Below are 15,332 nucleotides of genomic sequence, written 5' to 3'. Positions count from 1 at the left end.
GATCATTGTCGCAGTCCACCGAATCTGACATAGTCCTCCGCATTCACGCATCTGAAATGAGAAAAAAAAGAAAAACAAGAAATATGGGTTAGTATTTTTTTTTCCACTCTCCCCTGGGGAAAGCGCACATAATGCAGTGTGTTCCTAAACAGGGAGCCCCAAATTGTTGCTAAACTACAACTCCCATCATGATGGGCTGTAGTTAAACAATAGCTGGTGTAGCCCTGTTTGGGAACTCACTGGCAGAAAGGCTCTGGGGGAGATTTACCAAAACTTGTGTATAGGAAGAGTGGTGCAGTTACCCATAGTGACCAATTAGATCACTTCTTTCATTTTTCAGAGGCCATTTTAAAAATGAAAGAAGCAATCTGATTGGTTGCTATGGGCAACTGCACAACTCTTCTTCTACACAGGTTTTGATAAATCTCCCCCTCTGTTCCATTTATGTAAAACGCATAATGAGAACAGAGCCATCCTTACCACCCTGGCTTCAGGCCTGGACTGTGTAGCTCCGCCCCCTAATTATGTCATCACTAGGGGGCGGAGTAGTAAAGGTCACAGGGGGTCTCAGGAATGAGACCCAGTTTGATCTGTCCCTCTGTCGATCTGTCCCTTGGACTACTACTCCCATCATGGGACATTCTGTGTCACATGATGGGAGTAGTTGTAGTACCGCAGTGCTGAGGGACGGCTCTTGCACATCCCCCGGCTGCGGGACTCTATTGGGACTGTTCGGACTACTACTCCCTACTGCAGAATGTACACATCATACATACACATCATACATAGATACACATCATACATACACATAACACAGATACATACACATCATACATAGATACATACACATCATACATAGATACATACACATCATACATACACATCATAAATAAATACATGCAAGTTTGTATGTTGGATTCGAATCCTAATAAAGCTGCAACTTTTACCCAGTGCTGGATCATCGTTTGCCTTTTCCACGATCCTACTAGCACCGAGCCAAGTGCGGACCCGTGCACGGGAACTTTGGAGGTGAGCTGTACAACACATTTGTTTTATCTATGTTGAATTGTTGGCTACCTAGCAGCTGGAATGCAATCCTAGGGGAAAGTCTGAACACTCACCCTCTATACACGATAATTAAAAATCCGCCCCTCCCAGAGACTCATTCACATCCTATATACCACAATATGGATAGATCGCAGAAGGCAGCCAACCTCTTTCGGGGTCAAGTGCAAATGAACCAAATAATGTAGATCTAAGAATATCAATAAAAAATTTGGAAAAACTCCAAATTCAAGAAACAAAAATGTGGTGGAATTGCACAACCCTGAATAATTATTTGGAGAAAGAAATAATACCACGAGGCCTAAGAATAAAAAAAAAAGTACCTACAATGGTGTACTGTGATGAAATGATGGCAGAGTGGAACAAAGCAATAACAATTTGCTCCAAGAGGTTCATGGAGATTATAGTGAAATATGAAAAATCTAAACTTGAAATCTTAAATGAGGACATTGAAAAGATTAAAAAGGATCTGGAAGTATTCTCTAGCATGACAGATTATGATGAACTCCTATGAAAAACCAATGAAAAAATTACTAAACTTGAGGAATACATAATGGAAACCAAAAAAAACAAACTACAAAGAGATGTTAAGGACTTTGAATTAAAACAACAATATAATTGGAATAAATGGGAGTCTACTGGTGCTACCCCCAAATCTATTCTAAAGAAAAAATATAAAAAGAAATGGGGATCACAACAAAAAGTTACATTCAGTTCATCTGAGGTTGATACGGAAGATAGCACGGAATCAGACAACCCATCAACATCTCAACAAGAGAGTGGACACACACAACAGAAGTCAAAAAACGCCAAGCGCAAAGGAAAAAGGAAAACCCGGAGGGGGGGGGGGAGGAAACATCCCCGAAGAAACAACACCCAGGCTAAGGAGCCAAGTCCGGAAATAAATGGAGTACTAAATTTTTCGAAGAGAGAACTGAGTCCTGACCAAACGACCTTATTAGCCAAGGGGTTACATTTTTCACCTGCAAATAACCTTGATATATTTGGGACATTATGTGACATTAACAGGTTTGTGAGAAACCTGACGGTAAAAAGATATTTTTTCCTAACAGAACAGGACGATATTAGTGGTAATTCACAGGAACAATTATATGTACCTAATGAGTTTGAAAATTTAACATTTAGTGAACAAATTACTTTGTGTGATTTACATGAATTGGTAAATGAAACAAACAATAGCAAAGAAAAATTGAATAAAAATATATGGCATTAAAGTAAAAATCCCTCCTTTTATCCAGTTGGATCCAGAACAGAGGGCATGGACAAATTTCAGGAGGCAACAGAAAAAGATCTTTTTGCCTTAGGCAACGTCATCTCCCACTCACCGGCAGGTAGGGAGAACCTGTCTAGAGGGGAAAGAAAAGCCATGAAGGAGCTGTCATCTTATGATGACATTATCATAAATATGTCGGACAAAGGAGGGGTGGTTACAGTAATGGATAAAGACGTATACATAAAACAAATAAAAAATATGCTCTCAGATGAAACTGTCTATGCTCCTCTGGAAAAGGATCCAACTGGTAAATATCAAATGGATCTTATAAAATTGTTGGAGGAGGGAATAGCTCTCAATGCAATCACACAAAAAGAAAAAGATTATCTTTTTGTACAAGAACCTGTCATTCCAATCATGTATGCCCTCCGCAAAATACAGAAGGGGATAGATCCCCCACCAATGAGACCTATTGTTTCTAGTGGGGGCTCATTGCTGGAGCGTCTATCAATTTGGGTAGACCAGTTATTACAACCACTGGTTAAACGAGTCCCTGGCTATTTAAAGGATTCAGGAGACATTTTGAAGGTCTTTACCAACAGAAGATGGGGTCCGGAGCATGCATGGCTATCTTGTGACGTAGTGTCACTCTATACCAACATCCCGTGGACGGTAGCCATGCAGGCTCTGGACCACCATCTCAGTAATCACGGAGATTACACCTATGACTTGTGTGAATTCATTAAAATGTCGGTATGGTTTTTGATGTCCCGCAACTATTTTGTATTCGATCGAGAATTTTTCTTACAGAAAAGTGGAGTTACAATGGGGGCAAGACACTCCCCATCTCTTGCAAATTTAACCATGTCGTACTGGGAGTCCCAGGTCATTTTTTCAAATTCGAATCCATATAGACATCATGTGCAGTGGTACGGGAGATTCATCGACGATCTCCTCCTTATATGGGAGGGCGATGAATCTCTCGTGCCACTGTTCATACAGTACATCAATCATAATTCATATAACTTAAAGTTTACTTACCATCTAAACAAAAATGTAATAACATTTCTAGATCTGGAACTAAGTAGTACGGTTGGGGACATTATTACAGTAGCTACACATCGAAAGCCAATTTCAGGTAATACAGTTTTGAGAGCTAATAGTAATCACTCAACACATACAATTAAAGCAATTCCAGTAGGGGAACTCACACGCCTTAAAAGAAACTGTTCCAACAATGAAACATATAAAATGCAATCAGAAAACTTGATGGTAGATTGAAGGAACGGGGGTACACAAACAAAACATTAAATAGAGCTAAGAGGATAGTGTCATATAAAAACAGAGCAGACCTAATTGATGGAAGAACAACTAAAAAGGAATTTGAAAATAAACCCACTTTGTCTTTAACATATTCTCCGCATTTTAACAAAATTAAAAACATGGCACTCCGCCATTTACACATTCTAAGACAGGATGAAATCACGGCGAAAATATTACATAAGGGGTGTCATATTGTTTCTAAGAAAGCTCCTACATTAAAATATCACTTATCTCCTAGCTTAGTGGAAAGGTCCCAGTCGAGCGACAAAGGTTGGCTCACACAGAAAGGATTTTACAGGTGTGGACAAAACATTTGTCGCACCTGTAATTTTGTGAAAATAACAAAGGAATTTGAGAATGCAGAGGGCAGCAGAAAATATCCCATTAACAATTATATGAATTGTAATAGTAAAAATATAATCTATATGATAGAATGTATACATTGTAATCTAAAATACGTAGGCTACACTACTCGAAAATTAAAAACACGAGCACTAGAACATTTGAATGATGTAGGAGCACTGAACAGAAACAAATCTGCTGCGTCCCTGCATTTTCAAACAATCCACAATGGAAATATTTCTGGATTCAAAATATATGGAATCGAGCTTGTGAAAATTGGTATAAGACAGGGCTGTATAAAGAACAAGCTGGAACATAGAGAAGCCTTCTGGCAGTTCACTCTTGGCACTCGTGCCCCGTGTGGCATGAATATCAGGCGTGAACTTCTGTTTCATTATTAATGGCATTAATATGACAACATAGTGATAAGCATAATAATGTATATGTATTAACTTTATGAAAAAACATATATAACAACTGTACAATATTACATTAATGTGTTGCCATATATATAGGAGTGAATACAGTGTTGTACTATTTTATAAAGTAATGTTTCTTTTTAAAATTTTGTATTTGGACACAATGTCTCCATCAGTCGTGTGGTCTTTTGGGCAAATAGGAAAATCTAGGAGGGTGTAATTAAGATTAATTAATTCTCACCTGAGCCAGTACGATACAAGTCCTTGCCCAACAGACCCATGACATCACTGAGGAAGAGCGCGCATGCGCTTGAAACGCGTATGACGAGGGAGGGTGTCGGTTTTATCGTGTCAAGTTTGTATGTTGGATTCGAATCCTAATAAAGCTGCATCTTTTACCCAGTGCTGGATCATAGTTTGCATTTTCCACGATAAATACATACACATCATACATAGATACATACACACACATCATACATACACATCACATATAGATAAATACACATTATACATAGATACATGCACACCATACATAGATACACATCATACATAAATACATACACATCATACATAGATACACATCATACATACACATCATACATAGATACATACACATCATACATACATACACATCATACATAGATACATATACATCATACATACATACACATCATACATAGATACATATACATCATACATACATACACATCATACATAGATACATACACATCATACATACATACACATCATACATACATACACATCATACATAGATACATACACATCATACATAGATACACATCATACATAAATACATACACATCATACATAGATACACATCACACATAGATAAATACACATCATACATAGATACATGCACATCATACATACACATCATACATAGATACATACACATCATACATAGATACATACACATCTGTTTCTCAACCAAGGTGCCTCCAGCTGTTGCAAAACTACAACCCCCAGCATGCCAGGACAGAGCATGGCTGTCATGCTGAAAGCTGTAGTTTTGCAACAACTTGAGGCACCTTAGTTGATAAATTCTGGGTTAGGTAAACACCACACCCCTCCCCCACTCGCCATCACCGAACCCCCATCCCCCCCCCCCCGAACTAACACCAACCCCCCCACATCCACTTCCCCTTGGCGTCTACTCACCCTCCAGAAGATCAGGATGGAGCGTGAGGGGGCGGAGGAAACTTCTTCAGTGCACTCCAGGTGCCACTGAACTGAATGTAGCCTGGACGCAGGCAGGGACAGGGGCTTGAAGCAGACATGCATGCCTGTGTGGCGCTCGTCTGTTTCCAACAGCCCCTGGTCTATCTGTCCCTGCTTGCCCAGTTTTTTTAAGGATCTCTACTGTCCCTCCACGTGCTGAGGATGAAGGGTCCTTCACTGCGCTGCCGCTGGCTTCTGTATACAGATGTCATAATTCATAATCCCCGCCGGAACACAGGAGCTCTCATTGGTGAATAGCTATTGACCAATCAGAGCTCCCGTGTCCCGGTGGCGGGGATTATGAATTATGACAGTGTATACAGGAGTCGGCAGCAGCGCAGTAAAGCTGCATGTGCCGCCAGCTTATTAAGTTAATAAATGCAGATCGCAGCGAGTCTCTGCAGAATGACCTGCTGCGATCTGCACCTCAGCCCCAGGACTACAACTCCCATCATTCTCCCCCAGATTCTGTCCCATGATGGGAGTAGTTGTAGTACTGCAGTGCTGAGTATTCCTGCATCGTCCAGTGTCAGACACTTTTCTAGGTGTCCTTCCTACCACTCGTAGATTTGTAGTCTATTTTTGCAAAAAAAAAAAGCGCAATTGTGAAAAAAAACCATGTAAGTTGTTTTGCGCAAATGATACATTCCAGTCCACTGGATTAAGTCGTCTATGGTGCACTAACTTTAGAAAATCATCCACCAAAAAAACGCAGCTCAAATGCAAAAAAAGCGCAATTGCGCAAAATCTGTAGACATGAAAAGTAGTCTAAAGGCAATGATACATGTCCCCCTAGGTTCTAAATATCCGACTCTAGCAGAGAACCATACTGTGCACATGTGAAAACAGCTTCACTAGATCTTTTCTGATAATTAAATAGGACTGTTGATCCTACAAATAGTACCATATTAACCATATTATAAAACAGGGTAAAATTGATAATAAATGTTCACATTAAAAATAATGAACAGTGGCATTTATTGTATTGCCTTATTTTTATTATAATATTGTATTTAATAACAATTGTCATGAACCATTAAAATTAATATTTAGTTATTTAAAAAAAATGTCATTACCTAAAAGAACTGAATTTAACTTTCTCATAATTAGTACTGTGATCCCACATAAAATTAGAAAAATAGTATATGGAGCTTATATGACAGTCGTACTGAGATTGGTGAGCATACCCTTCTACTGTTTGCAAAGTAAGATAATGGATAAAGTGAATAAATCATATATATATATATATATATATATATATATGTGGTGGTTAGCCTGTATAGGCTAATCTAATTTATGGGAGGAGTCTGGAGGCGTATTTATACTTACTCCCAGGGTCAGGGGAAGATCCGACTGCTCCGGTTCCCTCTGGTTCCTGGACGACTCTGCGTTTCCGGTCAGCTGATTCGCTTCTTCCGGCGGCGGTCAGGTAGGAGCGCAGTCTATCTGCGCCATGGTTTCCTTTTCCCCCTCTCCTCTCCCCGTACGTCGCGTGGCTGGCTGGGGACGGGACTCTCAGCACCACCACGGACTTCGTTACTATACAGGGGAGGAGAGGATGTCGGAGCCGGCAGCTCGGTTAGCAGACGGGAGCGTCCTGCACAAGGTCTGTTGCTTGGCAACCACAAGCTCGGCCGCACGACACACAGGGCCCCACGTGGCACAATTGGGTAGTGAAACTCATTGAGGAGCATCTGGCAGGGTCACCCAGGGATCCAAATTTGTGTGTGTGTGTGTGGGGGGGGGGGGGGGGGGGGGGTCCAGTGAGGTTAGATGGTTGCAGAGGCAGCATTATTGTCAGGGGGCATGCTGCCACTGCTTATCTTGGGGCACCCTCTTGTCATCCGGGGGATTCTCAGAAACTGGAGGGGTCATGGCAGCCAGTTATTAAAGAAGTATCCATATATTTACTATCATTTTGCTCTGGATCAGGTTATAAGTTATATATATGGTTGCTGGTATGTACATTCTTCCCTCTCTTCCTCCTGCAGGTCCTTATCTCCTCCCTTTACGTCTGGGGGTCATTATTCTTACCCACAATTCCATCCATTATGTATGTATTTGTTCAAGTATATGCTTCAGGTTATGTTTGCTTGAGGTTATGTTTGCTTTATTTTCTGTGTTATATCAATTTGGTGTCCACTACCTTCATGTCATTTCAGCGGGAATTACGTAGTATTTATTACCCATTATCCTTTGCGATACTACTTCCTCTTGTCAGTTGAGTACGTATTTATTTTATTCAGGGGATTTTGGTTCTGGTTCATTACACTTTGTGATTCATGGTTTTCCTCAGACAGATTATCTTCTGGTTCCATCTCGCCACCTTCCGTTCTGAATCAGGTATTTTTTCTGGGAGCTTATAGGATGGTTGTGGTTCACCTCGTGTTGGGTTTAGTTCTTCAGGGTGATTCCTCATTTCCATATATCACCCCGGTGGTGTCAAATTCTCCTACCGTTCTCTGAGAGGTTGGTTTGCCGGGTCAAACCTCGATGCCTCATGTTATTTGGGTAGTATATACTAGGGCTAGTGGGTGGGACTAGGGGGAGGAGCCAGTAGAGGTGGGTTGCCCTCGTCAATCCTCGTGCCTCGTACTCTGGCTTAGCTAGTTCACTTGTCTTGTCTGGGCACCCTCTAGAGGCAGATTGCTTGTCAATCCTCGCGCCTCACGTTTGTCTCTTACGTCCTCTTTTGTAGACAGGTAGGCTTATGGGTGTTATTGTTTTTCAGGAGATGTCTGTGTGCTCAGAAACCATGGAAGGAACTGCTGTGCCTCCTTCACCAGCTAGATCTTCTTCGCAAGGGAGTGCCATGTCCCTCAGGACTTGGACAGTCCCAAAAATTATTGCGGAGCTTCGCCGCAAAGGGATCCCATTCCCAGCCACAGCTAGGAAGGCAGAACTTTACAGGATCCTGTGCTCACATAGCACCCCGGAGGCCGGTGAACAGTCAGATAGGGATACTGTGACTTTGGCTCAAATTCATACTATCCTTGGCACCTTAACCACTTCCATGCGTGATATGCAAAACAGAATGGCCAACCTCGAGGCAAGATCCAGCCCAGGCACTACCACGGTGATCGCAGGATCATCAGGTTCTACCGGGCCTGGTGAGACCTCTCAGGTGGCAAGCACGTCAAGCGTGGCAGTCTCAGTAGGGGCAGTCCCAGCCCCGGCCCCTGAGTCGCAAGCTGTATCCTCAGTCCCCGTGGTCCCAGCCTTAGTGGCCCCCTCAAGCTACATGCCAGGTATGTTCTCTCCTTTAGTCAGCCTGAGCCCAGCACACTTTATTCCAGAAGCTATCAGGAGAGATATCTTGGATGGGAGAGATGTAAATTTGGCATCTCTCCTGATTGCTTCGCAGGATATTCTCGACAACAAAACATTTGCTTGCGGGGAGGTTTCAGTCACAGTGAAAGCCAGGGACCCCAGGCTGAGCAGGAAGCTGAACATTCCGGAATTTGTTCTAGCCTTCGGGCTGTTCAGGGATGTTCTGTGCTCTGCTCATCCTGGCAGGAGAGACGAGCTAGATCAATATCTCCACAAGCTGGTCGACCTTGGTTATAAGTATGGTGGTTTTTCTTTTTATGATTATGACCGTTCTTTTTCTGCCAAGGCAGCGGCTACTCTTTCACAGTTCAAGCAGGGCACCAATTGGGCAATCTTAGACACTGAATTGTTTTGTAGACATTTTGCGGGGCTCAGGGCGCCGCTGTGCGGGGTATGCCAATCTTCTACCCACACCACCAATTGGTGTTCTGCTTCCACTGAGGGCGCATCCGCTTCTGAAGGAGCGGCAGTCAGGGGCCAAGCAGGTCCTAAGGTCGATAAATTGGGTAGGCCAGTTCACTATCTTGGGAACGCCCAGATATGCAATAATTTCAATCTATCAGCCTGCCGCTTCAGTCAGTGTAGACTTTTGCACATCTGCTCCATCTGCCATAGGGCCCATCCAAAAAGTCAGTGTCCTAAAAGATCCGGGGCGGACGCATGACTAAGCGGGGTTAATCACCAAGTGCTACGATCCTACTTAGGTGATCATCCGTCTCCGGGCTTTGTTGACTTCCTTTGCGAAGGTTTTCGGCATGGCTTTGACACGGGCATGATTTGTGTACCTCATGACACGTATGAGTGCAGGAACCTGCAGTCTGCAGAAAATCATCCAGTGATAGTGACAGAGCTTCTCAACCAAGAGGTTCTTAAAAAATTTGTGATCGGCCCTTTTGATAGAACGCCATTCAGTCAATGGAGGATTAATCCGATAGGAGTTGCGTGCGGAAAATTTTCAAATAAATACTGATTAATATATTACTTGTCGGCACCTCATTCTTGCAGCACACCTAGCGTCAATTCCCTCATACCATCGGAGGAAGTCACATTAAAGTACACATCAGTTGACGCGGCTATACAGAGAATTTTACAGTTAGGGACTGGCACATGGCTGTCTAAAGCCGACATTTCTGATGCTTTTAAGCTACTGCCAATACGACCTGACCTCTGGCCTTGGCACGGCATTAAATGGAACGGTCTATATTACTTTGCGACTCGTTTAACCTTCGGGGCCAAAAGCAGCCCGTGGTTGTTCGACTCATTCGCCTCAGCCCTCGAATGGATCCTCATTAACCACTGGTCATGTGAGTACGTGTTGCATTATCTAGACGATTTTCTGCTGTTGGAAGCCCCTGCCAGTGAGCCTAAGGATTTAAGAACTCTTCTTTCAGTGTTCCGGAACCTCAATGTTCCTGTGGCGGATAGGAAGGTTGAAGGGCCGTCAACCTCAATCACCTTTCTGGGCATCATCCTTGACACCATGAGGTTAGAGGCCAGACTGCCTCAAGAAAAATTGGATAGAATTCGTTCAGTCCTTCATAGGTTCTCTCAGACCATGGTGACCAATCGTCAACAGCTCCAGAGTCTGTTGGGAATGCTAAATTTCGCCGTAAGAATCATTCCCCAAGGGCGAGCATTCGTCTCCAGACTGCTGGCCCTGTTGCCATCTGCCCCTGATCCTGACTCCCCAGTTATGCTTGATCAAGCGGCCCGGGCAGACCTAATCATGTGGGACAATTATTTGGCAAATTGGAACGGGGTTGCCATGTTCGTCCCAAAGGCTGACGAATTCTCTCCAATTGTTACATCTGATGCCGCAGCTTCAGGTGGATATGCAGCCATTTTCAAGTCCCACTGGTTGTGGGAAGCTTGGCCTCCAGAAACCCGCCAATGGCCAGAGTTCTCTACCACCTCAGCCCTGCTGGAAATAATACCCATAGTTGCGGCAGCACTTACCTGGGGTCATCTCTGGCGAGGTCAAACAGTCGTTTTCTTCACGGACAATACAGCTACTAGGGATATCATCTGTAAGGGTAGATCCAAGCTACTCAGTATCATGTCTTTCCTGAGGAAACTGACTCACACCGCTTTAATGGATAATTTTCACATTGAATGTGTGCATATCGAGGGAAAAAAGAATCTAGCAGCTGATGCCTTATCACGCTTTGACTTCCAGGCGTTCCGGCAACTCATGCCAGAAGCGGACCAGACGGCTACCACGCCACCTCCTTTCAACACTCTGACGCTGGATTGAATATTCTGCATGCAGGAGCAATTAATCTGATCAATCAGTCCCTCGCCAAGACCACGGCTAGATCTTACAGAACAGCCTGGAGGGCTTTCCTCAGTTTCCAGCAGTTACACCCTTCACCCTCACCTTTCAGCATACAGTATATCCTATCCTTCGTATACTTTTGCCACATTTCCAAAAAAAAAAAATTATCACATAATTCCATCCGTTTGTATTTGGCTGGGGTTCAGCATTTCCATTCACTTAGTCATCCCAGTTCCCCGTCTATTATCAGTTCTCATGCCATCAAAGCAGCCTTGAAGGGCATTCTGAAGTCTGAGAAGCCCAAACCTGCAGCTAGAGCACCACTGTCAGTAACTACCTTCCAGCAGATTAGCATTACTCTTGACAATAACCCATTTGGTCTGGGGGGAAGCCTTGTAATCAAGGCTGCAATGTATTTAAGCTTTTATGGGTTCCTCCGGCCAGGAGAATTTACACGAACCAATTATGGGTCAGATTTCCTCCTGATCAGACATCTGGTCCCCACCGACTCAGGATACCAGCTTTTGTTAGACCACACCAAAACCCAACAGATCACACAAGCCCGGGTAGAATATTTCCCCACTAATAACCCTTGGTGCCCGGTGAGAGTGCTACGTCTATTACTAGAATCCCTCCGGGGACAATCACCCGAGTCGCCTTTACTCCCGTTTCCGATTCTGGCACTTACTACCAAAGACTTCGTCAAACACATTAGAATCTTGGTGTGCAGTACGGGAATCAACCCAGAAACCATTACTGGTCATTCATTTAGGATAGGGGCGGCTTCATCGGCTTCCAGGCATGGTGTTCCTGCTCACATTATTAAAAGACTGGGGCGGTGGAATTCGCCTTGTTTCCAACTGTATGTCCCTAACCCACGAACTGAAATTGCCGGAGCTTTCAATGTATTGGCTAACGTGTAAAAATGCATTGTTACTTTCATTAAATTACTTTCCCTACAAGTTGGTGTTTTGCCCACTTCTTACTTCAGGCTTACCTATACGGCCGGACGGGCACACATCAGGCTTATGTTTGTTAGGGTAAGCCGCACACACTTCTTGGTAAGAATCCGACCATAAGTGGTGGTTAGCCTGTATAGGCTAATCTAATTTATTGGAGGAGTCTGGAGGCGTATTTATACTTACTCCCAGGGTCAGGGGAAGATCAGACTGCTCCGGTTCCCCCACCCTCCACTCCCTCTTTTTATTCAGTATACATAGATATTTTCTTAGGGGTAGCCCACTTCTTACTTCAGGCTTACCTATACGGCCGGACGGGCACACATCAGGCTTATGTTTGTTAGGGTAAGCCGCACACACTTCTTGGTAAGAATCCGACCATGAATATATATATATATATATATGAACAAAGACGAGGTCTGCACATGTACTTAATCGTAGACTAGAGTCTACGATTAAGCACATTCATGTGCGAAACGCGTCAGCTGTCCTACCTTGTACAGCGATTTCTTCAATAAAGTAACCAAAGCTTTTATCTGCAACATCCTGGTGCCGGACCTCGTCTTTGTTCTTATCCATTAGAAAGCTGGAGGCGGTACCAGCCGGTCTACGGCACAGGTGGTGAGAAGGGCGTGCTAGTGGTGAGCGGCTCATACTTTGCTACAGATATATATATATATATATCTATAAACCAAGCTAAATATTTTCAAAAACCCCTCCCGTGTCTCCAGATTCAGTTTGGTTCTGCAGCTCAGTTCCATTGTTGTGAAAAGAGCCAAGTAGTAATACCATACACAACCTGGGGAAAGACCGGGAGATGTTTTTGAAAGAAATCAGCTTTGTTTTTCTATTCCTGGATAACCCCTTTAAGGGGATTTTACTGATGAAATACAAGCTATGGTTTTTAGGAGTTGCTGGGCTGTATTTTTTTTTTTATATCTCTGAGAAAAAAAAGTCAATAAAGAAAACCACCTTTTCACATGCAACAATTAAGACACATCAATACCATAGAGTAACTTGAGACCCCCTCTTTTAGCCACAGCAGAGAATTTTTAATAAAAAGCACTGAAAATCTAAGACACTGTACTGTATCACAAGAAAATCAGTATCAGATGGCTGTGTGGCAGTTTCAGAGACAATTATATGTTTACATTTTGTACTAAGAGTATTTTTTTTTTATATTTAAAAATGTGACTTTGTAAGAGAAAATATCTTATAGTAGGGGAAGAGTGTGTACTGTTTAACAGATTTGGCTCATGTGGTATAAAGTGCAGGTTCCAGATGTAAAAACACTCTGCTTATTTGACAATTAATTATAGCTTCTGCTAGAGCATAAGAAATGGAGGACAGGCAACAAAAACATCACTCATAGTTGGAGACAGCGATCTGAGTATAAATTCTTGTATTATTCCTCACTGCTCTATGTTGCTTTTTCTTCCTTTGTCTGTGTTTGCAATGTTTCCTCCCCCTGTATAAAAAAAGATAACTTTTCTAAGAAACATTGTTATTGTCATTCAATACTACAACAATCATTATAACCAGCAAACACATAAAGATGCAGCTAGGAAGTTATGCATAATTACAATTTCAGTCAGAAATATTTTAAATATTTTTACATTACAAGTAGAGATGGGAAATTTAAATCAAATCAAATTTGTTCCAAATTTTATTAAAAAAATATCTGATTCGTCCGAATCAGATTTATTTATGATAAGTTTTGGACAAATCAGTACAAGGAAGTAAGAGAAGACCAGGTAGCAAAATGATCAGCAGATATTCAAGGTGAGCCAAGATAGATTATTTTGAGTGAAAATGAGTGAAAGAATCTGAGGGTGTGGACCTCAAAAAAGGCGAAGGAGAATTAGGGTAATAGAGAAATAACTTGGAAAGAGCACTTTTAGGAGAGAAGCACACCAACTCCCTCCTCCACCATGCCTGTTGTCAGATTTGGGGGTTTGGGAGAAGTAAAAACCACCATTGGTTAACCCCTTAAGGACAGAGCCCATTTTCACCTCTAGGACGAAGCACTTTTTTGCAAATCTGACCACTGTCACTTTAAACATTAATAACTCTGGGATGCTTTTAGTTATCATTCTGATTCTGAGATTGTTTTTATTTTACTTTAACATAGTGGTAAATTTTTGTGGAAACTTGCATCCTTTCTTGGTGAAAAATCCCAAAATTTGATGAAAAAATTAAAAATGTTGTATTTTTCTAACTTTGAAGCTCTCTGCTTGTAAGGAAAATGGATATTCCAAATAATTTTTTTTTGGATTCACATATACAATATGTCTACTTTATGATTGCATGATGATTTTTACTTTTGGAAGACACCAGAGGGCTTCAAATTTCAGCAGCAATTTTCCAATTTTTCACAAAATTTTCAAACTCGCAATTTTTCAGGGACCAGTTCAGGTTTGAAGTGGCTTTGAAGGGTCTTCATATTAGAAATACCCCATAAATGACCCCATTATAAAAACTGCAGGAGAAATTGCATTACAAATTTTGGGGGGCATTTTTCCCTTTTACCTCTTGTGAAAATGAAAAGTATAGGGCAACACCAGCATGTTAGTGTAAAAATTATTTTTTTACACTAACATGCTGGTGTAGACCCCAACTGTTCCTTTTCATAAGGGGTAAAAGGAGAAAAAGCCACCCAAAATTTATTAGGCAATTTCTCCCGAGTACGGCGATACCCCATATGTGACCCTATTATGTTGCATTGAAATACGACAGGGCTCCAAAGTGAGAGCGCCATGCGCATTTGAGGCCTAAATTAGGGACTTGCATAGGGGTATTCTATTCCAGTGATTCCCAAACAGGGTGCCTCCAGCTGTTGCTAAACTCCCAGCATGCTTGGACAGTCAATTGCTGTCCAGAAATGCTGGGAGTTTTTGTTTTGCAACAGCTGGAGGCTCCATCTTAGAAACACTGCCGTACAATACGTTTTTCATTTTTATTGGGGAAGGGGGGTGGTGGGGGGACAGTGTACGTGTGTATATGTAGTGTTTTACTCTTTATTTTATGTTAGTGTAGTGTAGTGTTTTTAGGTTACATTCAGCTAGGAGTTTGAGCTGCGGTGAAAAATTTCCCGCAGCTCAAATTTGTAGCTGGGAACTCACTGTAATCGGCCACCAGTGTGAATG

At 42.3% G+C, this 15,332-nt stretch overlaps 1 protein-coding gene across 4 annotated transcripts in view; it reads right to left on the bottom strand.

Moving 5' to 3' along the window:
• Nucleotides 1-13,233: 13,233 nt before the first annotated feature.
• The window catches only part of NHERF4 (NHERF family PDZ scaffold protein 4), an 818,185-nt gene continuing 816,086 nt past the window's right edge, over nucleotides 13,234-15,332 (bottom strand). For all 4 annotated transcript variants that reach the window (XM_056543464.1, XM_056543466.1, XM_056543465.1 and 1 more), the window contains one exon: nucleotides 13,234-13,654. Coding sequence is in view for 1 of the 4 variants with exons in the window: in XM_056543466.1 (XP_056399441.1) it covers nucleotides 13,599-13,654 (56 nt within the window). In the remaining 3 variants the exon portion in view is untranslated. The remainder of the gene's footprint in view (nucleotides 13,655-15,332) is intronic.

The sequence above is a fragment of the Hyla sarda genome, chromosome 10 (assembly GCF_029499605.1).
Source record: "Hyla sarda isolate aHylSar1 chromosome 10, aHylSar1.hap1, whole genome shotgun sequence".
Lineage (NCBI taxonomy): Eukaryota > Metazoa > Chordata > Amphibia > Anura > Hylidae > Hyla > Hyla sarda.
This window is presented reverse-complemented; position numbering and strand designations above follow the sequence as displayed.